The sequence below is a fragment of the Diplotaxodon limnothrissa genome, linkage group LG19 (genome assembly GCF_057381915.1).
Source record: "Diplotaxodon limnothrissa isolate DT_005_m linkage group LG19, D_limnothrissa_male_GT1.1, whole genome shotgun sequence".
Classification (NCBI taxonomy): domain Eukaryota; kingdom Metazoa; phylum Chordata; class Actinopteri; order Cichliformes; family Cichlidae; genus Diplotaxodon; species Diplotaxodon limnothrissa.
In genome coordinates, this window is record NC_140614.1 from 24,046,859 (window position 1) to 24,074,037 (window position 27,179).

The window sequence follows — 27,179 nt, forward strand, 5'->3', positions numbered from 1 at the left end:
AACAACACTAAAGGATAGTCCTCTAATGGAAGTCTTAAAGCTAGATAAACCTCAAGGATCTGGAGTAAATCCCCCCCCCCCCCCTGCCCCCCTATCCCCCGTGGCCTGTGCCTGCCACCTAGTGGTCCCTAACCCAATGATCCATATGTGAAGACTTCACAAGTGCAACCTGTGTGGTGAGGCAGTTTTTCTGAAGTACAGATACTATTATTATTATGTCACTAGCTGACAAGACAGCATTCACTTCAAAGAGCTCTGAGAGTTCATGTTGCATGAGGAGATGAGAAACTAAGACATTTACCTGTTATGACAAGCGGCCGGTAAGATATATTATCAATCTATTGGTCATAATCATAAACAGATGTCTGTTTGCATCCAGGTGGCTGCCTGTCGTTGCCCGTCCAGGGCCTGAAGCTTGTTACAACGTAACCGCTCCTGACTGCTCAGCGCACACGTGTTGACACCCAAACCACGCCTCCTTGTCTCTAGAGCCAATCATCGGCCGTCATAGTTCAGCGCGTCTTCCTCTCAACAAATCACAGCACTCGTTGTTGCTGTGGGGGACATTCGCAGGCACCGAGGCCCTTCTGCTGTCGGCAGAGAGAGGTATGGCTTCATTGTTTTTGACCGGCTTCGTGAAGTATTTCTAAAAAGAAAAAAAAGAAGAAGTAGAAGTAGATTAAAAAATAAACACTCCGGCTCTATTTTGTTTGTGTCAAATACCATCTAACAGAACCAGACACGGCTTGTTAACATTAAATCCTTCCTCTCTCACTCGTGTTTCCTCTCAAATGTCCACTTGCTCTTGGTGGTCTGTGAGATGATAGGTTCAGGTTTCGCTGCGGGCTGGTGAGACAGGGTCGGATTTTAGCTGACATCCAGCTGAATAGAGCGAAACCACCAGACAGTTGTATGAATAGCTGTATTGTGGGCGCTGGCTAGCCGGTGTTGTGTGTGTCCATATGTGTGTGACAGGTCAGTTTCACATCTATAGGCCCACGCCACAGCGAGAGTCTTGGTTAATCTGTGTTGTTTTAGACGCAGAGCGCTGAACTTTAGCTTTGTTTTTTCTCCCCCACACTCGTATGTCAGGTCTTCATCATTGCTCTGTCCAGGCTTACACGGTGTGCTGCCGCGCTAAGGAGTAAATTGCCGTTGACAGCGACTTGTCCTGTTGTTTGTGGTCGCCCCTGGCTGTCAGCCTGCAGTGCCAGAGTCTCGTCATCTCTGTCGAGGATGCCGCAAACAAACAAGTCAAGAAACGCCCCGGCGGTTGACTCTCCGGGCTCGGTCCAAGTGGGAGCTTCAGCAGAAGCTACAGAGCCGGCGTCCCGGGAGGAAATTCAGGCTGCCGGGGACTCGGGAAGAGGGGGGGAAGCTGAGGATAATGTCGGTGACAGAGAGATCATCAAATCACCCAGTGATCCCAAACAGTACAGGTAAAAAAAAAACAAACTCTTCTACCGCACAGTCAAGCATTCCTACCAGATTCCCATGAGGATTTAAATAATTCATTATGCTGTTTAAAGAAAGGAAAAGTTGCATGATTTATCTGTTCTATTATGTATGTTATTCTCACTCGAAGGTATTAATAGGATTTCATGTGTAATGAAATACATCTTGCTAAAGTTCTGCATTCATGACTGTGAAAGTGCTGACAAAACGACCCAGATCCACTAACCCAGATCCAAAAATGATATTGAGCCTCCCATCCAGCTGGATCAGTGCAATATTATTGTAGTCTGATGGGATGATTTCATGCTTTAAGCACAGATCAGTGCCTCAGGCCTCTGTGGGGCATGGATGGAATATTTGCTGTGAAAAAGCACAGCACAAGATGGGCTGAAAGGGTATAAGATACAATCTGCAAAGGGATAACTGTTAAGCTGTTAAGAAAAAGCAGTGAAGGCTCTAAAACTCAATTGATACCACAGTGCTTCTCCTTGTGTTATCTCACCTTTGACTTTACTCTCCTCAGGTACATTGTGTTAGAAAACGGGCTGCGAGCTCTGCTCATCTCAGATTACAGTGGACCGACAGAAGATGGAGAATCAGATGAAGGTGAAGAAGAAGAGGAGGAGGAGGACGATGATGAATCTGAAGATGGATCAGAGGATGGGTCTGAGGAAGATGACGAAGATGAGGGCATCGATGATGAAGATGATTACAATGAGGGGAAAAAGAAGAAAGGAAATGCAGAGAAACAGGTACAGGAAACAAGAGAGCATTTCATATAGACTTTATTTATGTTTTGCAAAACTACACTGTTTGAAATAATGTAAAAAACAAATTGACACCATTACTCCACACACTATTTAAGGTGCATCTTTTATGCTCTTCTATATTTTCTGCAACATGTACAGTGGCTAATACTCTGATGAAATACAGCCAGAGTTTCAAACATTTAGAGTTCAGGGTATGTGCTCAGGCTTGAGACTGCACTAAATGCTTTGTTTCAGACAGCTGTTTTTATATATGATCAGTGGCAGATCTAGAAAATGTTCCATGGTGGGGTAACGCAAAAGAGGTGCAAGAGATCTAGCAGTGTGGCACATACCTCTTCAGTGAAGCTTGTGAAAATCCCCTATAGGTAAATAGAGTCAACAAAATACTTTAAAAAACACACTTTAGTTCTATCATTATCTCTTCTAAGAAAATAAAGACAAGTTTGATTTTTTACAAGCTTTAAAGTAGAAAGACTTTGCTCACGCCCTGCAGTACTCACTGTCAAAACAATGGCAATATTGCACATTTAAAAAGTATTTTAATAACATAAAAGTTGGAGTGGATATCTCAACGCTCAGAAGCTCCACCCACCTTTCCTCAAACCTCCTTTTGCAGATACGAACCAATGACGAGAAAGTTGGCTTAAAGCTACAATGTTTAAAATCTCACCACTAGATGTCAGTAGATTGCAATCTACAGAATTTTGTTTTCTTTCCACTCCCGATTCAAGTGTATACTCTTAGCTACAGTGGCCGCTGTAAGACAGACAACCCTTGCTGGGGTTCATCTGCAGTGAGTATAGGGTGTCGGTCCTCTGTTTACCTCAGCTGTCAATATGCCAGGTGTCTACATCTATTTACTCTGGAGGAGGCTGTAAAACAACGTGAAAGGAATCCGATACAAATCGATGAGTCAGTGAAGCTCCTGTTGGTCTCTGTTAGCTGCTATTAGCTGCTGTTAACTTTCTTTGAAGTGGCTCTAACTTTGTTGGATTGGGGCAGTTGACGAATAAACTGAGAATGTAATCAAAGTCTTTATCAAAGTGTGAGCTTTAGAAAACAAGACTAACGCTAGCTGGATGTTGTTGTTGACAGCATCTCTGTAGATGTGAGGTTCGCATGTCTAATCTGCTGATAATAAGTAATTGCGACAATATCGGAATGAATAAGCATGTTAATGCACTGTGTTAGGTTGGGTGTGTTAAATCCTTGACTTAATTTCAGGAGATGATCGAGGTGTTTCTTTGCTTTGTATTTTCACTTCTTGGTGAAGGCACGCCTTCTCAAATGATAAAAAATAGTTGTGATAGTTTAAATTTTGAGTCTGTAGGTGGAGAGATGAATGAATATTTGCCTTTATGACATGCAAATCCCTATGATTTCTCAATTCCTCTGCCTTTAGTAAACTACGTATGTGGCTGGTCTCTGAGCCATATACATATATGCGCTTATGCACCTCTCTGCATTTAATCATTAGTTATTATTATTATTAATCTCTGGCTCTCGTCTACAGCTTGTCGTTGTCTTGTCTTCCTCCCCTCATGCCAACCAGTCATGGCAGATGGCTGCTCTACCCTGAGCATGATTATGCTGGATGTTTCTTCCTGTTAAAATTGAGTTTTTCCTTCCCACTGTCGCTAAAGCGCTTGCTCATAGGGGGTCATGTGATTGTTGGGGTTTTCTGTTTTCTCTGCATTGTTGTTGCGTCTTTACCTTACCTTATGCATCAGAGGTGTTATATGGGCTTGTTTCAGATGGTGGATGATTGGAGGGTCTCCACTAATGCCTAGTATTAGATCAATCAGAACTACCCCAGTGCAGTAAGCATCAGGAGCTAACACTACTTTAAACATGTCTGTACCTGAAAGTTCTTTTCATATATTGCTTTTGGCATTTAAAAGATAAGATTAGTTTTTGATATTGTCAGCTAAGGCCATAAAACTATCAAACTCAACAATTTTGTTGCCTGCGTCTCAATACTTTATTACATTGGTTTCTGTCTTTATGGCCTTTTTTGGCAGCAAGATAAACAGAGTATCATTCAAGTTTTCCCTGAAGTGCAATGCCAGACTCAGATATGCCTCGATATCCTGTGTTTCAGTCTGCGGCAGCGTTGTGTGTTGGTGTGGGCAGCTTCAGTGACCCCAGCGATCTCCCCGGCCTAGCTCACTTTCTGGAACACAGTGAGTAATTAATCCAGTAGACAAGTATTGTCATCTTTTTTTAAAAAAAGTTTTCATTGTTCTTTAATTCAGTGGTTTCTCCGTCCCCAGATACATCCTCAGATATGTTTTCAATGTTTCCTATCACACATCCTAATTTTAAATGCATCCTTGTGTAGTTTGTTTTAATTATTTAGTGTGCCTCTTAGCCTTTTTTGTCTCGTTCAGTATCAGTTAACAATATGTGACATTTCCCAGAATATCCATCTCCAGAGGGACCAGATCTACCCACTGTGGGGCCACAGGGCAAAAAATTAGTTTTCAGGCTCTATTTGACCCACTTTTCTGCCTGCTCTCTGTGCATTATGCATCTAACTCATCACTTACAAATGCCCATTTACTACATAGAATGCATGATAATGTATCCCAAGATACAGTAAACAGCAAACAATCCAGCAAAGATTGTTGTATACCAGTTGCTTTTGAACATTTGCAGCTTTCTCCTACTGAATGTCCCTTTTTTTAACTCCTATACATAATATAAGCAAAAATTAATGTATTCCTGCATAAGGAAAGTCTTAGAATGTGAGGTGCAAATAATTAATTTACTACCAACCAAGTGACGCTACACTGTTCGTGGGGTTTTGGGGCTCCTGGAAATCTGGGGCCTGTGGGTTAATGTCTGCCTTGCCTTGCTGGCAGATTAACTTTACATCACCTACAAGAACAAGGCAAGAAATCACTGCATTCACTATGAGGAAGCAAGCAAGATATTTTTCAGTTGGGGGAAAAAAAAAAAGCTAGGCTTGCACAAAATGCCACATAACTTCAGAATTGCAATCCAATCTATTGATGCTACTGTCAGCAGAGAAATTGCTATCTGTCTCCTCTACCAATTGTGATTGTTGAACATTGTTTCCAAATGATCATTCTGAAAGGAAACCTTTTCTCATGCTGTCACCAAATATTCCCGGCACTATTTAGAGTTATGTACGCGGCTTCATCTGAGACAGAGTTATCAAAATTCTATTAAAGCTGAGCCAGAAATGTGATGTGTTATTGTCTGCATTTGTCTCATTGTCCACATAAATAAGAAAACGACAAAAGACACATCGTGCAAGTAGCTTTAATAGATTATTTTCTTTGGATTCCTTTTTTTTTTTTTGATGATTTGTAATCCCTTCTCTCTTTTCACCCTTACTGTGATTTCGTTGTCGCCTAGTGGTGTTCATGGGCAGTGAGAAGTATCCATCAGAAAACGGCTTTGATGCTTTCCTCAAGAAGCACGGTGGGAGCGACAATGCCTCCACGGACTGTGAGAGGACCATCTTCCAGTTTGACATTCAGAGGAAAAACTTCAAAGAGGCTCTTGACAGGTTAGGAGTCAGTTGGGCTTTTTCGTTTTTGGCAGTCATCCTTACGAGGTGGTGAGGATTTACAGGTAAACACAAGACAGAAACAAGAAAAAGGAGAATATAAACTCATATGAAGCAACGGAGACAAGTTAGAACAATTAACAATTAGTAACTAGACTGAAACCAAAGACTCATAAAGGCTATAAGGGAAAATCTATGGTCTAATCCAAACAGTAAGGCACTTAACATGCTAGAGCATAATTTACCAAAGGAAAGTTCTAGCAGACCTGATGATTATATTGTGAAAATGTGTGGCACGTTACAGGCATATTCCCTGTTAGCGCTCGCTTTTACTCTTCAGTCCTAATATTTTTGCTTTGTGGAAATAGCCACCGAGACATCATCCATGGGTTTGTGGACTCTACATTTTGAAACCTCACTATTGCAGTTTTGACTGCCGTTAAACCATTGTGTCCAAATATTGCCAGAAATGACCTTATTTTGATCAGAGGGTGGTTTGGCAAGTTATCAGCTAACCATATCAAATTTAGTTAGCAAGCTGAATTCATAAACTGAACGGGTGAATCAAAGAGACGCATTTACCTGGTAATTATAGTGGGAAGTAGGAGACGAAGGAAATGCTTTTGGACACTGCCAGTTTGAATTTAAATGATGTCTAAATCCTCTTTTAGTAATAACTTCAAACTTTAAAGTTACATTTAAACCACTGGTATGTCTGATGTCGCTCCATGTTTTAGTTAAATTATGGGTTTAGTTCAATCTAAACAGTGTGGATGTATAAAGTAAGTGATATGAAGTAAGAATAGTGAAACTTGGATGTCATATATTCAGATCTCAGAGGCCGATAGATGTAGTGTGGATCATGGTGTGCACTTGGATATATATTGGATGTTGTTTGTCATGTGCGTCCATCTACATCTAAATGTTTATGTCTGATCTGTGCTCTGTCTGCTTCTGAACATTACCACTTTGTCCTGTTGTTCTCAGGTGGGCACAGTTCTTCATCTGCCCCCTAATGATTCGGGATGCCATTGACAGGGAAGTGGAGGCTGTTGACAGTGGTGGGTCTTGGTGCCTATGTGCATCACTCCTGCATTCTGAGAAATTAATCCTGGTTCATATAAAGTGTTTTAGTGCATTTTCTGCATTTTTTTTGTCCCATCTTACCTTTTCCTGTGTCCCTCCGTCTGTCTATCAGAGTACCAGCTGGCTAAGCCATCTGACTCCCACAGGAAGGAGATGCTATTTGGCAGTCTGGCCAAACCTGGACACCCTATGGGCAAGTTCTGCTGGGGTGAGTTAGTAAAAACAACTGCTGGGACAAATAATACACGCAGGGCCTCCTTGGGGTATGTTCAGCAATAACAAACAGGAGAGCTGAAACCTGCACCAGTTTACCTGCCTTCTCATATCCCTGCATGTGTTAGGGCTCCTCTCTGTCATGTATTATGTTTGTCACTTGATTGTTAACTTGTCACAATACCAGGGAATGCGGAGACACTGAAGCAGGAGCCCAAAAGAATGAAGATCAATGTGTATAAGCGGCTGCGTGCCTTCTGGAAGAAATACTACTCTGCCCACTACATGACTCTGGCTGTGCAGTCAAAAGGTCAGGAAAATCATTCCCATTTATTATGCATCAAGAACTAGCCGATTAGTAGATTGACAGAAATGTAATTTGTTTCAATAATTTCATACACCAAATGAACCGATTCATTGAAAAAGCAATCTGTGGATCAATCAAAAATTCAGACGATCATTATCTCAAATGAGGATCCACTTCATCCATGTTCAGCCAACTGTAGATAATCATTCCCGAATCAGCTCGAATTGCTGTATTACTCAAAACAAAGTCACATACAAAGTATCTAATGTATTTTCTTGGTTTCACAGAAAATATCACTCAGCTAATTAACTACAGCATACAAGTAAAATGATGAAGTGTTGACATTTGGTGCTGAGAAATGCCATCCTCATGAAACACTTACTCGCCCTCAGTAAAATTCACTCTTGTTGCACCTCTTTTGTTGTCTAAGATTCTGCCAGTGTAGAGGGATGCAAAGGTGTTATAGTAGATCGCTAATTGGAGTAAAACAACCGGAAATATTTATAACCATCATTTCTGTTGGAAAATGATGAAGCATCAAACTGCTGATGATTGCAAACACCTTTCCTTGCAAGGTTTTATAATATAGGTTTTATAATATTCATAAAATTGCACCTTTTTTTCTCTTTGCTCGCTTCAATTTTTTGTTCACCTCTAGCGCTTTGACTTGCTTGGTGCAGTAATATATGTCTGCACCTGTGTGCATTAGGTCATTATGATGTCACTACATTGCACTAATCATTCTGGTTGTGTTCAGAGGTGAAATTAACCTCAGGCATCTGACCGGAGAGTGCGGTTAAACTTTTTCAACCTATAGGCCAAAGGATTTTTGCTTATAATATCGATCAGTGTTGCCTGAAAAAGCTGTTTTTAGGAGCTTCCATATCAGCAAGGGGAAACATCTGTTTTGAAGCCCAGCTGAACAATCCTACCTGGTTTTTACATCATGTTTCATTAAAGAGTCCATCCATGCATCTATTTTCTCGACTGCTTGTCTGGTTCAGAGTCACGGGGGAGTTGGTGCTCATCCTAGCTGTCATAGGGCGAGGTTGCCAGCCTGTTGCAGGGCCAACACAGAGAAACAGACGACCATCCATGCTCAAATTCAAACCTACAACCAATTTAGAATCACCAGTTAACAAGCATGTCTTTGGACTGTGTGAGGAAGCCAGAGTACCCGGAGAGAACTCATAGAAGCGTAGAGAGCACAGAAAGGCCCCAGCTGGCTGGCAAATTCGAACCAGTAACCATATTGCTGTGAGGCAACAGTGTGAACTGACTGTTGACTTGGCACAAAAGAAGGGATAAAGAATAAAGAAGAGCATTGTAAACAATTGCTCCTTTGTTATTGAATTAAAATTATGTACTCTAGTCTTGAAAAACAACTTTGACTTCCATTTAGTAATTTGAAACATGCATAGGAAAAAGCTGTCACAATTAAATTAACCATGCTATACATTAAAATGTTTGTAAAAAAAGGCTGCAATGCAAAATACAAAAGCTGCATCTCATTATACAATAATGTAAAAGCTCTAAATGTAGGCTTTTAGTTTGTTTGCATTAGCAATAATTAAAAAGGAAGAAGGCTCTACCTTATTTAGTTGGAAACACAGAAATTCGTGAATTTTCATTTACATTTTAGCATTAAATTAAAGCATGTAAAGCCACACTGTAACATAGTTTCTTTTAAAGCAAGCATTTTAGTATGTATCGTTACTGCACTGACTTCTCCCCAAATCTAAGTGGTTGTTTTCAGCCAGAATAATTGAAACGCACTCAAACTCTAATTTATCCTCCTTCACTCACTGCGTCCTTTAGAGAAGCTGGACACTCTGGAGGAGTGGGTCAGAGAGATCTTCAGCAAGGTGCCTAACAAGTGAGTATTCAAGAAGAGGCTCTCAGTTGCTGTGATGAGAAGCTGGCGCTATATAGATTGAGTCTCAATATCCTTTGCTCAAATGTAAATGTCAAACCTTTTTACCATCTCTTTCTCCGCTTTCTTCATCTCAGATGCTTTTTTTCTTCTTCAAAATGATGCACCTGGAAGGGATCTCTTCTCCCTAAAGCGGAGCTGAGCTGAATTAGTGTTTTTTTTTTTTATGTTTGTGTTTTTTTGCTGCACCGCTTCCGTATGCTTTATGAGTCATTGCAGAACCTTTTTTTAGTGAATCAGAGTCACTGTTACACACATAAAAAGCACATAACCTCCAGTTTTTAAGGCTTTCATTTCAATTAAAGGATTACATTTCCACATGCTCACATCTATCCTTGTAAAATTGCCTGAAGTGACTTTAACTTCTTTAGATGAACTAAATTAATTTTCATCAAGCTTTAAATGAATGAAAGGATTTTATAGCTCTGCCTGACAGAAATAATGTGCTATTACTTCCCCGATTGTGTAAACAGTAATTGGAGACATCCATCCTCAATCTTATACTTGAAACCTTTTCCATTAACTGTTTTCTATGTTACTTAAAACATAAGGGTGGGTTGAAGTCGCTTTAATTACGTCTTGGAACTGTTTAAGTGATGGTATTGTTTTTGTGTTTGTAGTGGTTTGCCCAAGCCAGATTTCTCTGATATGGTGGATCCTTTTGACACAACGGCTTTCAGCAAGCTCTACAGAGGTACTGATACACCTTACCGGATATCTCTAAGCACATCTGGTGTACTGCAGGTTCCCACATATAAATAAGCCCTAACAGGTTATGTAAGTAGTGGTTCTCAAAGTTGGACCTTTGGGTCCTCCATAGATCAATGACTTGTAGCCCGGGGTCTCCAGAGTAGTTTGTCATCATTAATAAAAACATACTGTCTCATTTAAAATCTCATATCCAGTTTCAGACCATTTATTTAGAACAAGCACATTGGATCCATTACTGCCTTCTACATTTGGGCCAGTAGAAGCCCTGACATGATCGGGACACATCCTGTGAAATCCTTTGCTTCTCTGCTTATTAGCCAACTGGCTAGTTATTGAGCACAAAGAAATAATTCACTTCACATCTTGAAGTGACACTAATCCCAAAACAGCTTTCACTCAGTCCCTGTGATGATGCATATAAGACATTTATAATGAGTCCGGATGTATTCAAAAGAGCCACTGAGGACCAGAATGTGTAATATGTCAGCTGAGACGAGTTACTCGAGGCTGTCAAGCTGATTCAAATTGCAGTTTTAAAGGGGACTTGTTGTTCTCATTTCCAGCTCCATATTTTTATTCATGGACTCTGCTAAAGTAGTTTTTCACATAGTTAAAACTGAAAATGAGTAGAATGTACAAATATTTTTTATTGTGTACAGGGACTTGTTGCTGATGCTCAGTTTATCCACTTTCTTAGACAAGCAATTTTGATGACATTAATGGGGTTATCATTTATCACTGACATACAGACCCAAGAATAGTGGAAACGGAGTGTTCTAGATGGCTGAACAGTTGGGAGTAATTGGCAGAGTTTAATGTTAGCATACGAAAATAAGAGCATGCAAAATAGGCTGCCTTTATGCAGTTTTATTTAAAATATATGTAACAGAAAGAGGAAAGAGCTCTGAATCAAAAAATCAGTGGTTCCATTTGCTTTTTCTGTTGATGTCAGGTTTACTTCTCCAGGCCAAGTGTCCGTTTGATTCAGGTGCTTGATGGTGTTTCTCCACCTGTTTGCATTCACAGTTGTCCCCGTCGGGAAAGTTCATGCACTGAATATCACCTGGGCTCTTCCTCCTCAGGAGAAATACTACAGGTGAGCGCCATGCAGAACATATACAACAAATATAGAGTCACACAATGCTCTCCATCTCTTGAGAGAAATTTCATCAAATTCTTTTGTTTTGTTTTTTCCCCACGCATGCATTTGATTTGCATTGATGTCTCTTTATATAAATATAGAATTGGGTCAGTCAAAAGATACCATGCTTTTCCCCTGATTGTAGATGGATTGCATCAATGTTTTTTTGTTTCTACTTTTCATTTTCGTCAGAGTGAAGCCTCTCCACTACATCTCTTGGCTGATTGGCCATGAAGGCACAGGAAGCATCCTCTCAGTGCTTAGGAAGAAGTGAGTGTTATTGCTTCTGTCTGTTTGTTTTTCTGATTTGAGGGCACTCCAAAACCCAATTAAAAGCTCTTCAATTTGCTGGGTATACATGAGCTTTTTTCCCCGCTCTGCGCCAGCCCTGTGTGTTTGAGCCCAATCTTCATACTATACACTTTGCCATCCCACTTGACAATGTGATTCATACGTTCTCATCTCTGGATATGGCTGTACAAGTGCATTTCAGCCTCTTGTTGCTAAGTGGTGAAGTGATTTACCAAACCTTGTGTCATCCCACGTTACCAAGAGCCCATCCAATGCTCCCTTTACCATCAGCACCACTTGGATAGTGTAAAAGAATGCTCCTATTTAGTGTTTATAATCCTTTCAATTGTTGATAAATGACAACAGTGAAATTTGAGTGTACTTTGACTTAATTCCCAAACTGCAAAGGCAGTGGAGTGGTTGTTTTTATTGAATTCAGACAATCCTAGCAAAAAGGGCCAAGAGACGGGTTTGAAAATGGGAACATGTTGTCCTGCTCTGTCAGATTTGGAAATGATCTCTATGTCCGTCTGTAGAACATTACTGATCAGAGGCCTCAAATTATCATACCATGTTCTTGCTGATTATTTACCATTGATAAATCCATTAGAAATACGCCATGTAATAGTACATTTTTGTAAGTGCAGTATAAAGACTGCAGTATAGAAAGGTTTTAGATTCCTCCTAGTAGCCTATTCTGATACAGAGCAGACTTCTCAACCAAACTTGTCCTTTAAGTGCATCATCAGATGAATGAAAGATGTCTTTATACTCTTAAACAACTGAAGTGTTCACCTTGATTTATGGTCCAACAAGTCTCAAATGTGTGTAAGCTGTTCAAATGAATGATTTAATATTACATGTATTTTTGTGACTGTTCACTCACCCAGTAGAAAGTGAAGTGTTTGCAGCCAGGAGTCATCAAGTGACATGTCTTGAATGCCCTCTATTTATTGTTCATTCATTTTACCGCATACAACAGTGAGTAATTCTTTAGTCGAAGGCCTATTTGTGGTAATTTATTGTTATGTTTCTATGTTGCATTTTCAAAGGTGCTGGGCTGTGGCTTTGTTTGGAGGAAACAGTGAAACTGGCTTTGACCAAAACACCACCTACTCCATCTTTTCAATCTCCATCACCCTAACTGATGAGGGTTTCCAAAACTTCTACAAGGTAAAGAAAACTCTTAACATTTGTTATTTCCTCTGCATTTCTTTCAAAATAAAAAGGAAAAAAACCTTGGGACTGGGCAAATTAAATTAATCAGCGGTTTAAGCATCAATCTCCCACGCAAGGTTTATTATTAATTGTCATATCATAAAGAGTCAGGTTTTCTTCATTATTAAGATACTGGAAGTAGCTGGCATACAACAGTTAAGGTCAAGGAAGCACTGTGCGTCAGTTGCTATGGCAACTCTTGTATTTAACACAAAGGCAGTGCCTGATAATTTGACAAGAGGACCATTTCGTACTCTTAAGTATGCAATGGAAAAATATCCTGTTCACCGTTACTGAGGTAATTTCCGTATAAATACTTAAACAACCTCAAGAATATTGTTTATTTGGATCAACAGCAGAATAACCTCTCAATTCACTGACAAACTCACAAGAGTTTTATGGATAATAATATGAAATGAAGTGAAGTGTAAGAGTTAGTGATATATTTCTGGTGGTACACCTGAACAAGTCGATCAACTACACAATCCAGTCAGTTACTGAGGTTCAACAGAAGGTAGTAATGGAAGTACTACACACGACTTTTGTTTTTCCTTGCTGTCAGATTAGGTTTAGACATTTTTTAGTCTTCTGTTTTTTTTGTGGGAAGACTAACAATGGAATTAGGAATATGTAATACCAGTGTACTAAAGTATGTATATCGTTTTGTTAAGGGCCAGTAACTAAGTGCATAATCATGATGATCTGGATCTGGGAACACCTTCAGTTAGTTTGCCCTATGGCGACAAAAGCTTACTTTTGAGGGATATCCAGACAAGACTTTCCTGTTGACTTGTTGCTTATTATAAATGGTGAAAAGGCCAATATAAAGCTTTTGTGAAACAATAGTTAATGGTTTCAAGATTTCCTTTTCAGCAGATAAAGTCCTTTTGAACTTCATATGAACTGCTTATCTACAAAGGCTGCTTAAACATTGTTGGTCAATGGAATTTTAACTACAAAGGGAAACCTTACAACCTTCAAAAGTCTTATCACTCACTTGGTTATATACCTATGCGGACTTTGGCTTATATAGATTAGCTTTTTTTTCTCGTCTTTAAAAAATTGTTCTTTAAATAAAATGACTTGATTAGAGGGATCAGCAGACTCGAGGTGGATGACACTAAAGTGTGTCAAGCTTGACATCAAAATTACAGTGTGCCATTGGATTATCAGTGACATGTCTCCCACTTCTGAGTGTGGACGCTTCATCTCTTTGCTCTCTAAATGCTTTGCTTCTTTTATTGATTTTTACCGATTTTTATGCTGATTTTTTCCCTTTTTCCATATGAGCTTACCTGCGATAGCTTCTGGACACTTATAGATCATTAGGACTAAAGTGTTCTTAACAGAAACAGCAACATTTTTATAGTTACCTTATCCTCAGCGCTCCGTGTGTCTGTGGCCTAGACACAGCTGAAGCCTGATTACAGCGTCTGGGCACCGAGCAGCCTCGATAGCCTAGAAAGGTGCTAACCGCTAGGCTAACTAGCAACAAGATGCCTTCCCTCTCCACAGATGACTACCACAGCCTCCTGCAGAAGATTGCAGCGCTGGAGACAAAAATTCATCGCTTAGAAGTAAACGTGGAGGTAAATGGACTGTGTGGAAATGAAACAACCTTGCCTTTGACTCAAAACAATAGCGATGAGCAAGCTAGCACACAGCTAAGGAGCACAGATAACATGACCAAGAAAGTAGACTTTGTGCACTATTATAAATCCTCAAGCGATAATCCCCCCTTGGACTGTCTTGGTGCAAAACCAAGACATAAATCATGTCTCCTGGAAGGGGGAGGACGTACCACAGGCAGGGCACAGTGAGCTGAAATCTCTGAAACTGACTGGCCTTCACTTCCTACGAGACAGAGAAGCTCTTCTACCCCTGTATACGAGAGGAAACAGGACTGGACAACCGTGAATAGGAAGGTTAACAACAAACCCAACTGAATGTGAAACTGCAGAACAGATTTGCTCCACTATCAAAGGACCCTGGATCTATATCGGACAACCATCCATCTAAAAGTAGCGAAGTAAGGCCTGAAAATCCACGGGGAAAGCTAAAGGCTAGGCCTGAAACGCTGATTGTGGGTGACTCTGCTGTAAAGGATGTACAAAGCATGTGCGGTAAGAACACTAAAGTCCTCTGCTTTCCTAACGATATGGTCAACATCCTGAAGGAGAGAATTCTTCAAATTGCAGATGAATATCCAACTGTGACAAACATTGTCCTGCATACAGGGTCAAACGATGTGTCCAAACAACAATCGGAGGTTCTGAAACGGGACTTTATTGGATTATTAAACACTGTAAACTCTCTGAATGCAGCTGTATTCATCAGTGGACCTGTACCGCCGGTCAGAGGAGGAGACGAGAGATTCAGCAGGCTGTTTACACTGAATAAATGGCTTATATCAGCATGTGCTGACCACATTTTATCAACAACTTTAATATTTTTTGGGAACGCAGGCATCTGTTTAAAGCAAATGGATTTAATTTTAACAAGTCAGGGGTGAAACTGTTCACCTTCAACTTGTTTTATTCCATACGTCATCCATCTGTGCTTGGAGCCAAGGCTGAGATAAACGAGGAGTTATCTCATAAAGAAGAACAAACAGTACTCCAAGAACAGACAAAGCCCAGCAGAAACCTTGAGGAGGAGCTCCATCTGCCCCCACCCGGGAAGAGCCTCAGAAAGGAGAGACATCTGAGGCAAGAAGAGGGGTCCCTATTTGCCTCCAACTCTCTCAACAACACCAACGACCAGGACCAGGATCTTCCCCAGTCCCCCAAACCCCTGACAGGCCATCACCCCCATCACCCTCCTCCCCCTCCCTTTCTCCCTCCTCCCCACACCTGAAATTCACTGAAGAGATGATGGAGCGGGTCAATGCTGGGCTCAGATCTACCCCCTGGCCCAATCCCTCTTTGTCCCCCATAAACCCCCCACCAAAGCAGCCAAAGGTTCGCCACCGAGCCCCACCCTCAACAGAGCAATCGAAGTCACATTGCCCAGCCTCGCCCCCCTTAGTTCCTCCTTACCACCTTCATGCTTTGTCTCCGCAGTCTGATGTGTGATGTGTGGAGGGTCCGGGCTGCGAGGATTATGGCAGTGGTGACTTTTCCCAGGAGAAGCTGGGACCCTGTTTACTAGAAGGTTTTAAAATTTCTGTACTTTTAGGTGACAGGAGACATGTGGCCTGGTCAAAACACAGAGAGCTGCACTCTAAAAGATCTTTAAACATAGTAAACATACCTTGTGTGCCACAGACTGCTCCCAAACACGAGGGGACAAGTAATGCCTCTAAAACACTTAAGTTGGCTTTATTAAACGTTAGATCTTTAGCTGGGAAAACATTTTTAATTAATGATTTAATCACTGAGCACAGCCTTGATTTTATGTTTTTAACTGAAACTTGGTTGGACCAAAATAACAGTGGAGCTGTTCTCATCGAGACGACCCCTCCTAACTACAGTTTTATCAGTGAGGCCAGGGTGAGCAGGAGAGGAGGAGGGGTTGCTGTCTTATTTAATGAATCATTTCAATGTAAGCAGCTATCTCCTGGAAGTTTTCAGTCTTTTGAATATGTGGCTTTACAGCTGAAGGCCCCATCCAAAGTTGTGTTTCTTAATGTTTACAGGCCTCCCAAATACTGCACAGACTTTTTTAATGACCTCAGTGAACTGCTGTCTGTGATCTGTGTTGATTTCGACTGTGTAATTATTGTTGGGGATTTTAACATCCATGTGGACAACCCTCAGGACAAAGGGACTAAAGACCTGAGTAACACTCTGGGCAACTTTGGGCTGACTCAGCATGTAACAGAGGCCACACATAATAGAGGACACACTCTCGACCTACTGATCTCCAAGAGCCTGAGCATTTCAAACATTACTGTGTCTGATGTGGGCTTATCTGATCATTACTGTGTTTTCTTTGAAAGTAAAATCTCAGCCCACACAAATATATCAACAGCAGTGATCACAAAACGGTGTATAACTGAAGACAGTAGTGAGATCTTTAACCAGGTCTTCCCATTAACACCTGACCTGTCCAAAGGTTCAGTCAATGAGCTCGTCAATAGCTTTAATGCAAAAATGTTAAATGTAATGGACACTATTGCCCCCATTAAGGTGAAGGTTATCTCTGGAAGGAAAAAGTCTCCATGGAGAAACTCCACACTGGTGAAAAATGAAAAAAGAGAGTGTAGGAAAGCTGAGCGCAGATGGAGAAAAACAAACCTCCAGGTTCATTATGACATCTATAAAGAGAAACTTCACAATTATAATTTACAACTGAGGAGTGCAAGAAGGTCCTACTTCTCTGACATCATCACTAAAAACAGCCATAATGCTCGGGTCTTATTTTCTACAGTTGACAGGCTAACAAACCCTCCTGTGCCAGTGGCAGCTGAACTTCATTCAACCATGGCCTGCAATGACTTTGCCAAATTCTTCACAGACAAAATCCAAAAGATTAGACAAGCAGTTGGAACATCAACAGCAGATCCAGGATATGTACTGTGTCCACCGAAAAGCTGTTTAAACACCATCAAACAGTTTCACCCTATTAACAGCAAAGACCTGGAGGACATCTTAGGTCAACTGAACTCCTCCTCCTGCTGTTTAGATGTCCTGCCAACAAGTTTTTTCAAAAAGGTCTCAAAGACTTTAGAGTCAGACCTGTTACAGATCGTCAACTTTTCCTTAATGTCAGGTGTGTTTCCAGAACCACTAAAAACTGCTGTAATCAAACCTATACTGAAAAAGGACAATCTTGACAAGACACAAATGAACAACTACAGGCCGATCTCAAATCTCCCATTTTTAAGTAAGATCATTGAAAAAGCAGTTTCTCAACAGCTCAATTACTTCTTAACACAGAATAACTGCTACGATGCCTTCCAGTCAGGTTTTAGACAGAACCACAGCACTGAAACCGCTCTGACAAAAGTGTTTAATGACATATGTCTGAATACAGACAGTGGAAAAATGTCAGTCCTAGTTTTACTGGATCTCAGTGCAGCATTTGATACAGTTGACCACAACATATTACTCAAACGACTGGAGAACTGGACAGGTCTTTCAGGAACTGTACTAAACTGGTTCAAAACATACTTAGAAAACAGGAAATACTTTGTATCAATAGGTAACTTCACATCTGAGCAGACAAGTATCACATGTGGAGTTCCCCAAGGTTCCATCTTGGGACCCCCTCTGTTTAACATTTACATGCTCCCACTGGCACAGATTATAAAGAACAACAAAATAAACTACCACAGCTATGCAGATGACACACAAATATATATCACAATGTCACCAGGAGACCGAGGCCCTGTACAGGCTCTTGGTAAATGCATTGAGGAAATCAATGACTGGTTGTGCCACAATTTTCTCCAACTAAACAAAAACAAAACTGAAGTAATAGTCTTTGGCGCCAAAGAAAAACGATTACAGGTCACCAGAGAACTTCAATCTATACATCTAAAAACCACAAACCAGGCGAGAAATCTGGGTGTAGTGATGGATGCAGACCTAAACTTAGAAAAACACATTAAGACAATAACAAAGTCAGCTTACTATCACCTCAAGAATATTTCAAGGATAAAAGATCTGATGTCTCAACAGGACCTGGAAAAACTAGTCCATGCATTCATTTTTAGTAGGCTTGATTACTGTAACAGCATCTTTACAGGTCTACCTAAAAAATCAGTCAGACAACTACAGCTCATTCAGAACTCTGCTGCTCGAGTCCTCACTAAGACCAAAAAAGTGGACCACATCAGTCCAGCTCTGAGGTCTTTACACTGGCTACCTGTCCGTCAGAGGATAGACTTTAAAGTTCTGATGCTGGCCTATAAAGCTCTGAATGGTTTAGGACCAAAATACATCAGTGACCTGCTGACCCAGTATGAACCTTCCAGATCCCTCAGGTCATCTGGATCCGGTCTTTTATCAGTTCCCAGAGTCAGAACCAGACACGGAGAAGCTGCATTCAGCTTTTATGCTCCTTATATCTGGAACAAACTCCCAGAAAGCCTCAGATCAGCTGAAACACTCAGTTTATTTAAATCCAGGTTGAAGACTCACCTGTTCTCAGCTGCATTTGAATAAAGCACCAAATCCACACTTTTAAGCTTAAATTTCAAAACTTACACTAACTACTGATCTTATCTATTTCTAATTTTATCTGTTTTGGTTTTATATACTGTTTTGTTTGTTTGTTAAGCTTAAATTTCAAAACTTACATTAACTACTGATTTTATCTACTGTTCTGATTTTATCTGTTTTGATTTTATATACTGTTTTGTTTGTTTGTTTGTTTGTTTGTTTGTTTGTTAAGTGGGTTTAGAGCTCTGGGTAGCTCCCCAGCTGGGTCTAGACTGGGTCTAGAGAGTATTTTAAATTCAGGGAATTTAAAATAGAAAGTAGCTCGTCCACAGAAGGACTGGTAGCTCCCCTTACGATAAGGGTTCAGATCGCGCGAACAGGTGTGGGATTAGAGCTCTGGGTAGCTCCCCAACTGGGTCTAGACTGGGTCTAGAGAGTATTTTAAATTCAGGGAATTTAAAATAGAAAGTAGCTCGTCCACAGAAGGACTGGTAGCTCCCCTTACGATAAGGGTTCAGATCGCGCGAACAGGTGTGAAATGTGTGTGTTTAGTTAGTTAGTTTGTTTGCTTGTTTTAATTAATTTTAAATCATGCTTTTTATTTGTTTTTGTTTCTAATGTCTCTGTAAAGCACTTTGAATCACCTTGTTGTTGAATTGTGCTATACAAATAAATTTGCCTTGCCTTGCCTTGCCTTGCCTTGCCTTCTCCTCCTGTTAGACACACAGCAAGCCAACTTAATATGAAACTGGTGCTGGCAATAAAAACCTCCTGCAGTTCAGAAAAGTGTTCCCTCACAGGTTTAAGGCTGTATTTGTATAAGGGGTTAACTTTGCTTGGAGCTTGCCTTAGGTAGCCCATAGAGTATTACAGAAAGCATACAGCTCTCATTTAAGTAAGTACAATTTATTTATATAGCACTTTTCACATATAAAAATCAAAAAGTAAAACATAATAGCAGGCAAAGAGCACCATAAATACAAAAAGGACAATTTCTTTTTGTATTTATTATGAGGCTACTGCTGGCTAACTTGACTAGCATAAAAATGGACACTGACAAACAGCTATTCTAGTGCTATTCAAAGATAACAGAATGCACCCCACCTGCATCTCATATGCTCATGAATAAGCATGCTGCTTCTTACTTGTACAGTCTTCACAAGGATTGGGGATTGTGCCACAAACTGTGTACAGACACTAGTGGAAAAAAGATCAGATTTTGCAACAAGACTGAGACCATAAAAATCTGCCTGCATTTTTAAAGTGCCTGCTTCGTAGCTGGTCTTGGCAAGAAACAGTCTGGTGCATAATTCCACTGTAATGAAGATATTATGTATTAATTAGCGAGACTATGAAACCAGTGGACTTTCCAGTCTTTGTGCTAGCTAAGCAAATCAGTTACTGGCAGTAGCTTCATACCTGGTGTACTGCTATGAGAGAGGCATCAATCTTTTTTATAACTCTGGGCAAGGAAGCAAATGCATATTTCAAAATATCAAAAGGCCCCTTTAAAATTGATGTCTGGAGTTAGAAAATACTAATTTTAAGTTATTGTAAGTGATTTTTTACTTTGTCACAACTGATGAACAATGGTTTTGTTCAATGGTAATAATTATTTTTTTACTCTTACTATTACTTTAACAGAGATTTGATATTTTCATTTACATGTCTGATTCTCTAAAAGTGGGATCAAGACATGTATTACTGAGCTGTTTAGTATTCTGAATGAAACCACTTTTTCCAACTCAGTTTTCAGAGCTGTTCTAATGACTATAATCAGGTAACCATAGTTAACATGATTGGCAACTTCTTTTTGGCATCACTGTAATTGTTATGGATCATAAAACTTAACAATACCTCCATATCGATTGATTGCAGAAAGGAAGGAATCATTTTTTGCTGGAATTCTACTAACAATAAATGTGGTTATACACTAATAATTTGCTTGTCTGTGGCTTTTAACAGGTGACTCGCCTCGTGTTCCAGTACCTGAAGATGTTGCAGACACTTGGACCACTGCAAAGGCACTTTCTTTCACTCACTTTCTCTCTCACTCACACACACACACCTTCAAATCAATCTTAACCCTTAAACAGTGCTTTAAATGGGGTCTATAAAAGTGAACACAGGTCCACCGGTCCTCATTTTTCCAAAAATATCCTCACTAAGATAGGTAGATATAAGATAGGTATATTTCTCAGTTTGAAATCAAATATACAACATGGATTTTCTGTCTGTTTGATTGTCTGACTCATTGTGTAGTTGTAGTAAATGCTGCTTTATTTGAGATAGTGACAACATAATATGTGTGGTTGGCTGTTATTTGTATATTTATGGTCTTATTATTTTTGTTATTATTATGTTCCTTATTCTGTCTTAGAGAGTGCTGGTGTTGTGGCGTCTAAGCAATTTTATGAGGTGAATAAAAGTTGTAATTCTTTGTTTCTGTCTGTCTGTGCACTCAGGATATATGAAGAGATTCAGAGGATTGAAGCAAATGAGTTTCACTATCAGGAGCAAGTAAGGCTAACAGCCTTCATTAGTCGCTGAGTTGCCGTGTTTTGGACATGTAGCAATGTATCATTGTTATTATCAATGAGATTGTGTGAGTAAAGCCTCTCGATTTTGATTTTCTCTTTGCCAGATTGATCCTATAGAGTACGTGGAGGACATTTGTGAAAACATGCAACTGTTCCCTAAAGAAGACTTCCTGACAGGAGATCAGTTGATGTTTGAGTTCAATCCAGAAGTAAGTAGTTCAGTAGTTCTGGGAGTGAACCACTTTCAGGGCTTTTATTCTAAAATGCAAAATGTCCTTTTTTTAGATAAAGATGTTAATGAAACAGGTCACTCAAAGGTAGAAAAATATAGATGTGTTTCTCATCGCTCCTTTAATGATTTTGTTTCTAATATATTTCTTAGAGCTGAGATCCTCTTTTCTGCTGGTGGATGTTATTTTGCATCAAAAGTTACAGTCTAATTGTGGCTTTGCATATTTTTTGTGTTAACGCCTGTTCTCTTTTTTTGTCTCATTGTTTTTGGCTGCTAAAACTGTCTCCCATTAATGTTGATGTTCTTTAGAAAGGGAGGAAATATGATCTCTCTCTGTGCTGCAAACATCTTTTGATTTGATTGTGTGTGTGTGTGTGTGTGTGTGTGTGTGTGTGTGTGTGTGTGTGTGTGTAGGTGATCAGTGCAGCTCTGTCTCTCCTCACCCCTGAGAAAGCCAACCTGATGCTGTTGTCACCAGAACATGAGGGCCAGTGTCCCCTCAGGGAGAAGTGGTTTGGCACACAATACAACGTGGAGGGTGTGTGTGTGTGTGTTTACTGTGACTGTAGCAGTTGCTTCGTACATTGTAAGCGTTCAGTGAATACATTGTCTTTTTTTCCCTTGTGTGGTGGTATTCAGCCACATATAAAGCAGAGCCAGCAGTAGAAATGCCAGCATTTATCTCTGTCTTTTATATGGCAAACAATGGCGTTGGAAAAGCATTTAAATTAAAATATAAAAGTAGAGAGTTCACTTTATTCAGCAGTTGAATCAAATTGGCAAGTATTTCTTATGTGTTAATAGATGTTTAACCTTCATACAGATATCCAGCAAGAGTGGATGGAGCAGTGGACAAGAAACCTGGAGCTTACTGCTGACCTCCACCTTCCTGCAGAGAATAAGTTCATTGGTAGGTGAAGAAACTTCTTTTTTGCATTATGGGCAAAAAAGTAGGTCTTTCTGGCCTAATCTGCTGCATGCTGTATCTGAAAAGTGTCCAATACGATGATCTGGACAAGATGTGCTCCAGCAGTTTGGACTTTAGTTCTCCATTAATCCATCCACGAAATACCGGTAATCAGATATATTGACCAAACCTGGAGGAACTAAGTGTTTTTGTCAGTGTATTTTGTCATTTCTAATGCTCCCTTGTTAGTCACTGATCTAGCTGAGGTGTATTAATTCAAGCTAAAATTTGTGAAGTCAGGATGGTATTTTTCACTCTGGGGGAGGTTGAGTGATTTGAAACCCCATTCGGAGCATTTGCAGTAAGTTTTCTCCCCCTTACCTCGGCAGTTATTAAAGCAGCAGTTAAATGTTGTTGCACAGCATGTTTATCCTCCTCCTATAATTTAAGTCCAGGGGAGAGAAACTTTGCTTTTTAGAAGTGGAGTGTTAAATTAGCTCAACCCATATTTTGACAACAGCGCAAGATGGAGAAAAATGTTTGAGAGATCACAATAGCTGTGTCGGAGGAAAGATGGTCCTGTTTTTGTTGGCTTACCCTTGTATAGCTTAACTGATTTCATGTGTGGTAAATTATGTATTTAATACTATTTTATTCCAGGCTTTTCTTGTTGTAGTCTAGCAGAAATTCTTTGTTTTTCTGTACAAATCAAGCCACAGCTTCTGTTGGAAAATGAAAAACTTAAAGTGCCACAAACTGTAGTTCCTCGAATGGCCACTTGAGGCTGGCTTCAAAAGCAAGTTAGTCCCCATAAACCAGGGTTAGAGAACTCCAGGCCTCGAGAGCCGGTGTCTTGCAGGTTTTAGATCTTACCTTGGGTCAACACACCTGAATCAAATGATTAGCTCATTACTAGGCCTCCGGAGAACTTCAAGACATGTTTAGGAGGTAATTTAGCCATTTAAATCAGCTGTGTTGGACCAAGGACGCATCTAAAACCTGCAGGACATTGGCTCTCGAGGCCTGGAGTTCCATACCCCTGCCATAAACAGTGTTACCAGCTTTAGAGCACAAATACACTTGCTTTCAGCCTGGTACAGAACACCACATTGGTCTTTATCACTAATTTCCCTGTTCATGGCGGGAGTACAGGGAGTACATTTAGTTGAACTTCGATTTTAAGTTGTATTAAGGCTCAAAATATAAGAGGATGCTGTGTCATCCTGTGATTGGTTTTTATTAGAGGACACACTCTGAGAAGTCTCCTGCTTGTTTTGTTTTATAACCTTTTTTCCCCAGACATATTTAAATTCCATTTAATATCACATTGAATTATTGATGCATCTTGATAACCAGACTAGTTAAATATTGCTATCCATATCTGATCAAAAATCAGTCAAATCAGTCTGTAGACGCCTACGTTATCCATGATGCAACTCAACGCCTTGCAGCTTGGTCAGACATGTAAGGCTAATTTGACCATAAGCCTGTGGCTTGTGGTTATGGGGCAAGCATGGGAATTTTTTTTTTCGACCTGCAACAGCAAAATGCCCCCCAAAAAATACAGTTGTGGAAAAAAATAAGTATTCAAGATTGAGATTCAGTTTGGGGGATGTTATTAGTTTTACAAATAATTGAAGTTATTTCATTACAGATTACAAGGTAAACTGTATTTTAGAATCCACTAATAAATAAAGGTTATAATAATACAACACCTAACACCTTAAATATTGTAGCAGAACAAAATTATGGAAAAGTTACAAATCAGTTTTGAACAACTTGTCGTTATAGTTATAAAATTTCCACTGTGAAATAGATTAAATCCATCACTGTCTGCATTTTCAAACGTACCACATATTTGGCTACAACAAAATGAACGAATTTTATTAAGTGAATTAATTTAAAAGTAGAACGAAAACACACAGGGCCAGCTCCTGTAATGTACCAATGGATAAAGTTTGGATTGTAAATTCAGACCGATCGGCACAAAAATGGTTACACAGCACCAGTTATATTTGCTGATTGCATGGATTGAACGGTGTATGTTAATTAAAGGTCAATATTTTAATTTAAACACAGAAAAACAAAACACCTCTGGCTCACTTCTGGCCAAATGCAAAGGTTGATTCATTCTGTCGTTGCAGTTTGCTTACAAACTTTGTAAAGTGACAGACCTACGCGGCCAGCTTTACTAAAAGCTGGCAGCTTCACTTTCTGGCCCAAGGGTTTCTGAATCATTTATTGTGGGGGTAACATCTTTCTCTGTGTTGACAAGCGACTACATGTTTATCCCTAAACTGTATATAATGAATTGTCGAAAGTCACGCATTATTTATGAGGCTGCACCGAGTGGAATGGTGATTTATTGTGTGTGTGCACTTGTTCAGCCACTGACTTCACCCTGAAGCCCTCTGACTGCCCAGACACCGAGTTCCCAGTCCGGATAGCCGACAGCGACAGGGGCTGCCTGTGGTACAAGAAAGATAACAAATTCAAAATCCCAAGAGGTAGACTGTGTGTTAGTGTGTGTGTACTTGTACTGTGTGCATCAATTAGCATGCAAGATGTTACTTTAATGTCATTAGGGAATGGTTGACACCTGCTTGCTCTCTCTTCTTCTTTAGCCTACGTCAGATTCCACTTAATCTCTCCAGTAATCCAGCAATCCGCTAAGAAGTGAGTTTAAGCTCAGATAAGAGTTTGTGAAAATAAGTGTTTGTTTTTTGCTATGACCTTTGTTAATGACTGCTTTTTAATCGTCTCTCTCTCTCCCACTGCCTCCACTTATGTCTTTTTGTCACTTTTACCCTCCCTCCCCCACGTTTCTCCTTCCTCTGTCCTTCCTCCTTCTTTTTCTATTTTGCCTGTTTTTTTTCCCTCTCTATCCTCCATCTCATCCTTCTTACCTCCTTCTGTACTATTCCCTGCCCTCTCTCTATTTCACTTTTCTCTTATTCTCTTTATTTGTCGCCTTCCTCTTGCGCTCCAGTGTGGTCTTGTTTGACCTTCTGGTAAACATTCTGGGCCACAACCTGGCAGAGCCAGCCTATGAGGCTGAAGTGGCCCAGTTGGAGTATAAACTGGTTGCTGGTGAGCACGGACTGGTCATCAAAGTTAAAGGATTTAACCACAAGCTTCCTGTGAGTAAGCATACATACACACATAGATAAACAGTTTGGATAGTGGCAGTTGCATTTTAGGCTCTGTACACCACCACAGGGGATTTTAAATCAAACATTCAATATACAGCTTTAATTCAAGGGGCTTTACAAAAATTTTGCTTAACTGTTTAGGAATTATATCAATTTTTATACATAGTCAACATTTTTAAAGGCTCGAAGTTAATTGGACAAGCCGATATAATTTTAAATTCATGCTTGGATAAAAATCCTTTGCAGTCAGTGAGTGCCTGAAATCTACTTGAGATGGTCTGCCAGGCTTTTACTGTACCCGCCTTTAGTTGGGACTCGCTGCCTTCTGTTTCGTCTTCAGTAACTGAAAACCATGCTGTGTTGGGTTGAGATCAGGTGACTTACTTGGCCATTGAAGTACATGCCTATGTCTTTGTCTTGAGAATCTCTTGGGTTGCTTTTGCAGTATGCTTTGGATCATTTTCCCATTTTAACTGTGAAACAGTATCCAATCACTTTTGAAGCTGTTGGCTAAATGTGAGCAGAGAGCATAGCCCTGTACACTTCAGTATCCTCCCTGCTACTTCTATCAGCAGTCACATCATCACTAAACACTACTGACCCAGTTTTACTGGCAGCCATACACGCCAAAACATTGCCGCCACCATGTTTGACAGATAGCGTGGTATGCTTCAGATTATGAGCCGTTCCTTTCATTCTCCATACTTTTGGCTCCCCACGATTCTGGTACAAGTCAAACTTGGGTTTATATGTCCAAGAAATTTGGCATATTTTCTGGATAAGTCGAATCTGGCTTTCCAGTTCTTATGTCTTTGTCACCTTGTCATAAACCCGCTATAATCACATTCACGAAGGTGTTTCTTGATTGTAGATTTTGTCAATGACATGTCTACGTCCTTGTGACTGTGAAAAGGTTTTTCTCAAACAAGGATTGACTTATTCGATGTAGTTGTTCCTGTGGTCTCATCAGTGCATTCCTTTTAAAGAATGTACCAGAGTGTTGATTTGGAAGCTCTGATAGGTTTATTGCAGTTTTTCAGTGTAATTATGGACTCCTTCACTTGAATCATCTCTTTGGAGCTCATGTTGACGATTCCAGAGAAAAGACACCAAATGCAAGTCCAACAATTGGAATAAGCTTCAGCTTTTGATCTGCTTAATTGTTATAAAATAACAGGAAATGGGCCTCAGCTGGCCATAAAAATGTCTGTCTGTGATACGTTTATTTTAAAATCCACTCTGTTGGTGTTTAAAGGCTAAATTTATTTTAATCTCAAAACAGTTACAAACACAACTGTACGTGTAATTGTTTTGCATACATTAAACCACAAACTGAATAAGAAAGAATCTTATGTAATGTATGTGTGACTTGTTGACCATGTTTTTGTCTGTAGTTGCTGTTTCACCTGATCATTGACCACCTGGCAGATTTCTCGGCCTCCTCTGACGTCTTCAGCATGTTCGCAGAGCAGCTGAAAAAAACCTACTTCAACATCCTCATTAAACCTGAGAAACTCAGCAAGTACGTTGCTTCCCCATTGCTATGTGAGATTATCGAGTGTATGTTGCCTTCTAGTG

General features: G+C 40.0%; 1 protein-coding gene across 1 annotated transcript in view; it reads left to right on the forward strand.

Moving 5' to 3' along the window:
• Window positions 1–552: 552 nt before the first annotated feature.
• LOC146612262 (nardilysin-like) overlaps window positions 553–27,179 on the forward strand; it is a 32,279-nt gene continuing 5,652 nt past the window's right edge. The window contains exons 1-22 of the mRNA XM_085343576.1: window positions 553–606; window positions 1,093–1,439; window positions 1,979–2,207; window positions 4,327–4,408; window positions 5,610–5,763; window positions 6,751–6,824; window positions 6,962–7,057; window positions 7,250–7,372; window positions 9,188–9,245; window positions 9,923–9,996; window positions 11,040–11,109; window positions 11,347–11,424; window positions 12,498–12,618; window positions 20,736–20,794; window positions 21,236–21,290; window positions 21,415–21,519; window positions 21,957–22,080; window positions 22,366–22,452; window positions 24,837–24,956; window positions 25,074–25,125; window positions 25,439–25,589; window positions 26,996–27,123. Coding sequence (XP_085199702.1) covers window positions 1,237–1,439; window positions 1,979–2,207; window positions 4,327–4,408; window positions 5,610–5,763; window positions 6,751–6,824; window positions 6,962–7,057; window positions 7,250–7,372; window positions 9,188–9,245; window positions 9,923–9,996; window positions 11,040–11,109; window positions 11,347–11,424; window positions 12,498–12,618; window positions 20,736–20,794; window positions 21,236–21,290; window positions 21,415–21,519; window positions 21,957–22,080; window positions 22,366–22,452; window positions 24,837–24,956; window positions 25,074–25,125; window positions 25,439–25,589; window positions 26,996–27,123 — 2,243 coding nt within the window. The 5' untranslated portion in view covers window positions 553–606; window positions 1,093–1,236. The remainder of the gene's footprint in view (window positions 607–1,092; window positions 1,440–1,978; window positions 2,208–4,326; window positions 4,409–5,609; window positions 5,764–6,750; window positions 6,825–6,961; window positions 7,058–7,249; window positions 7,373–9,187; window positions 9,246–9,922; window positions 9,997–11,039; window positions 11,110–11,346; window positions 11,425–12,497; window positions 12,619–20,735; window positions 20,795–21,235; window positions 21,291–21,414; window positions 21,520–21,956; window positions 22,081–22,365; window positions 22,453–24,836; window positions 24,957–25,073; window positions 25,126–25,438; window positions 25,590–26,995; window positions 27,124–27,179) is intronic.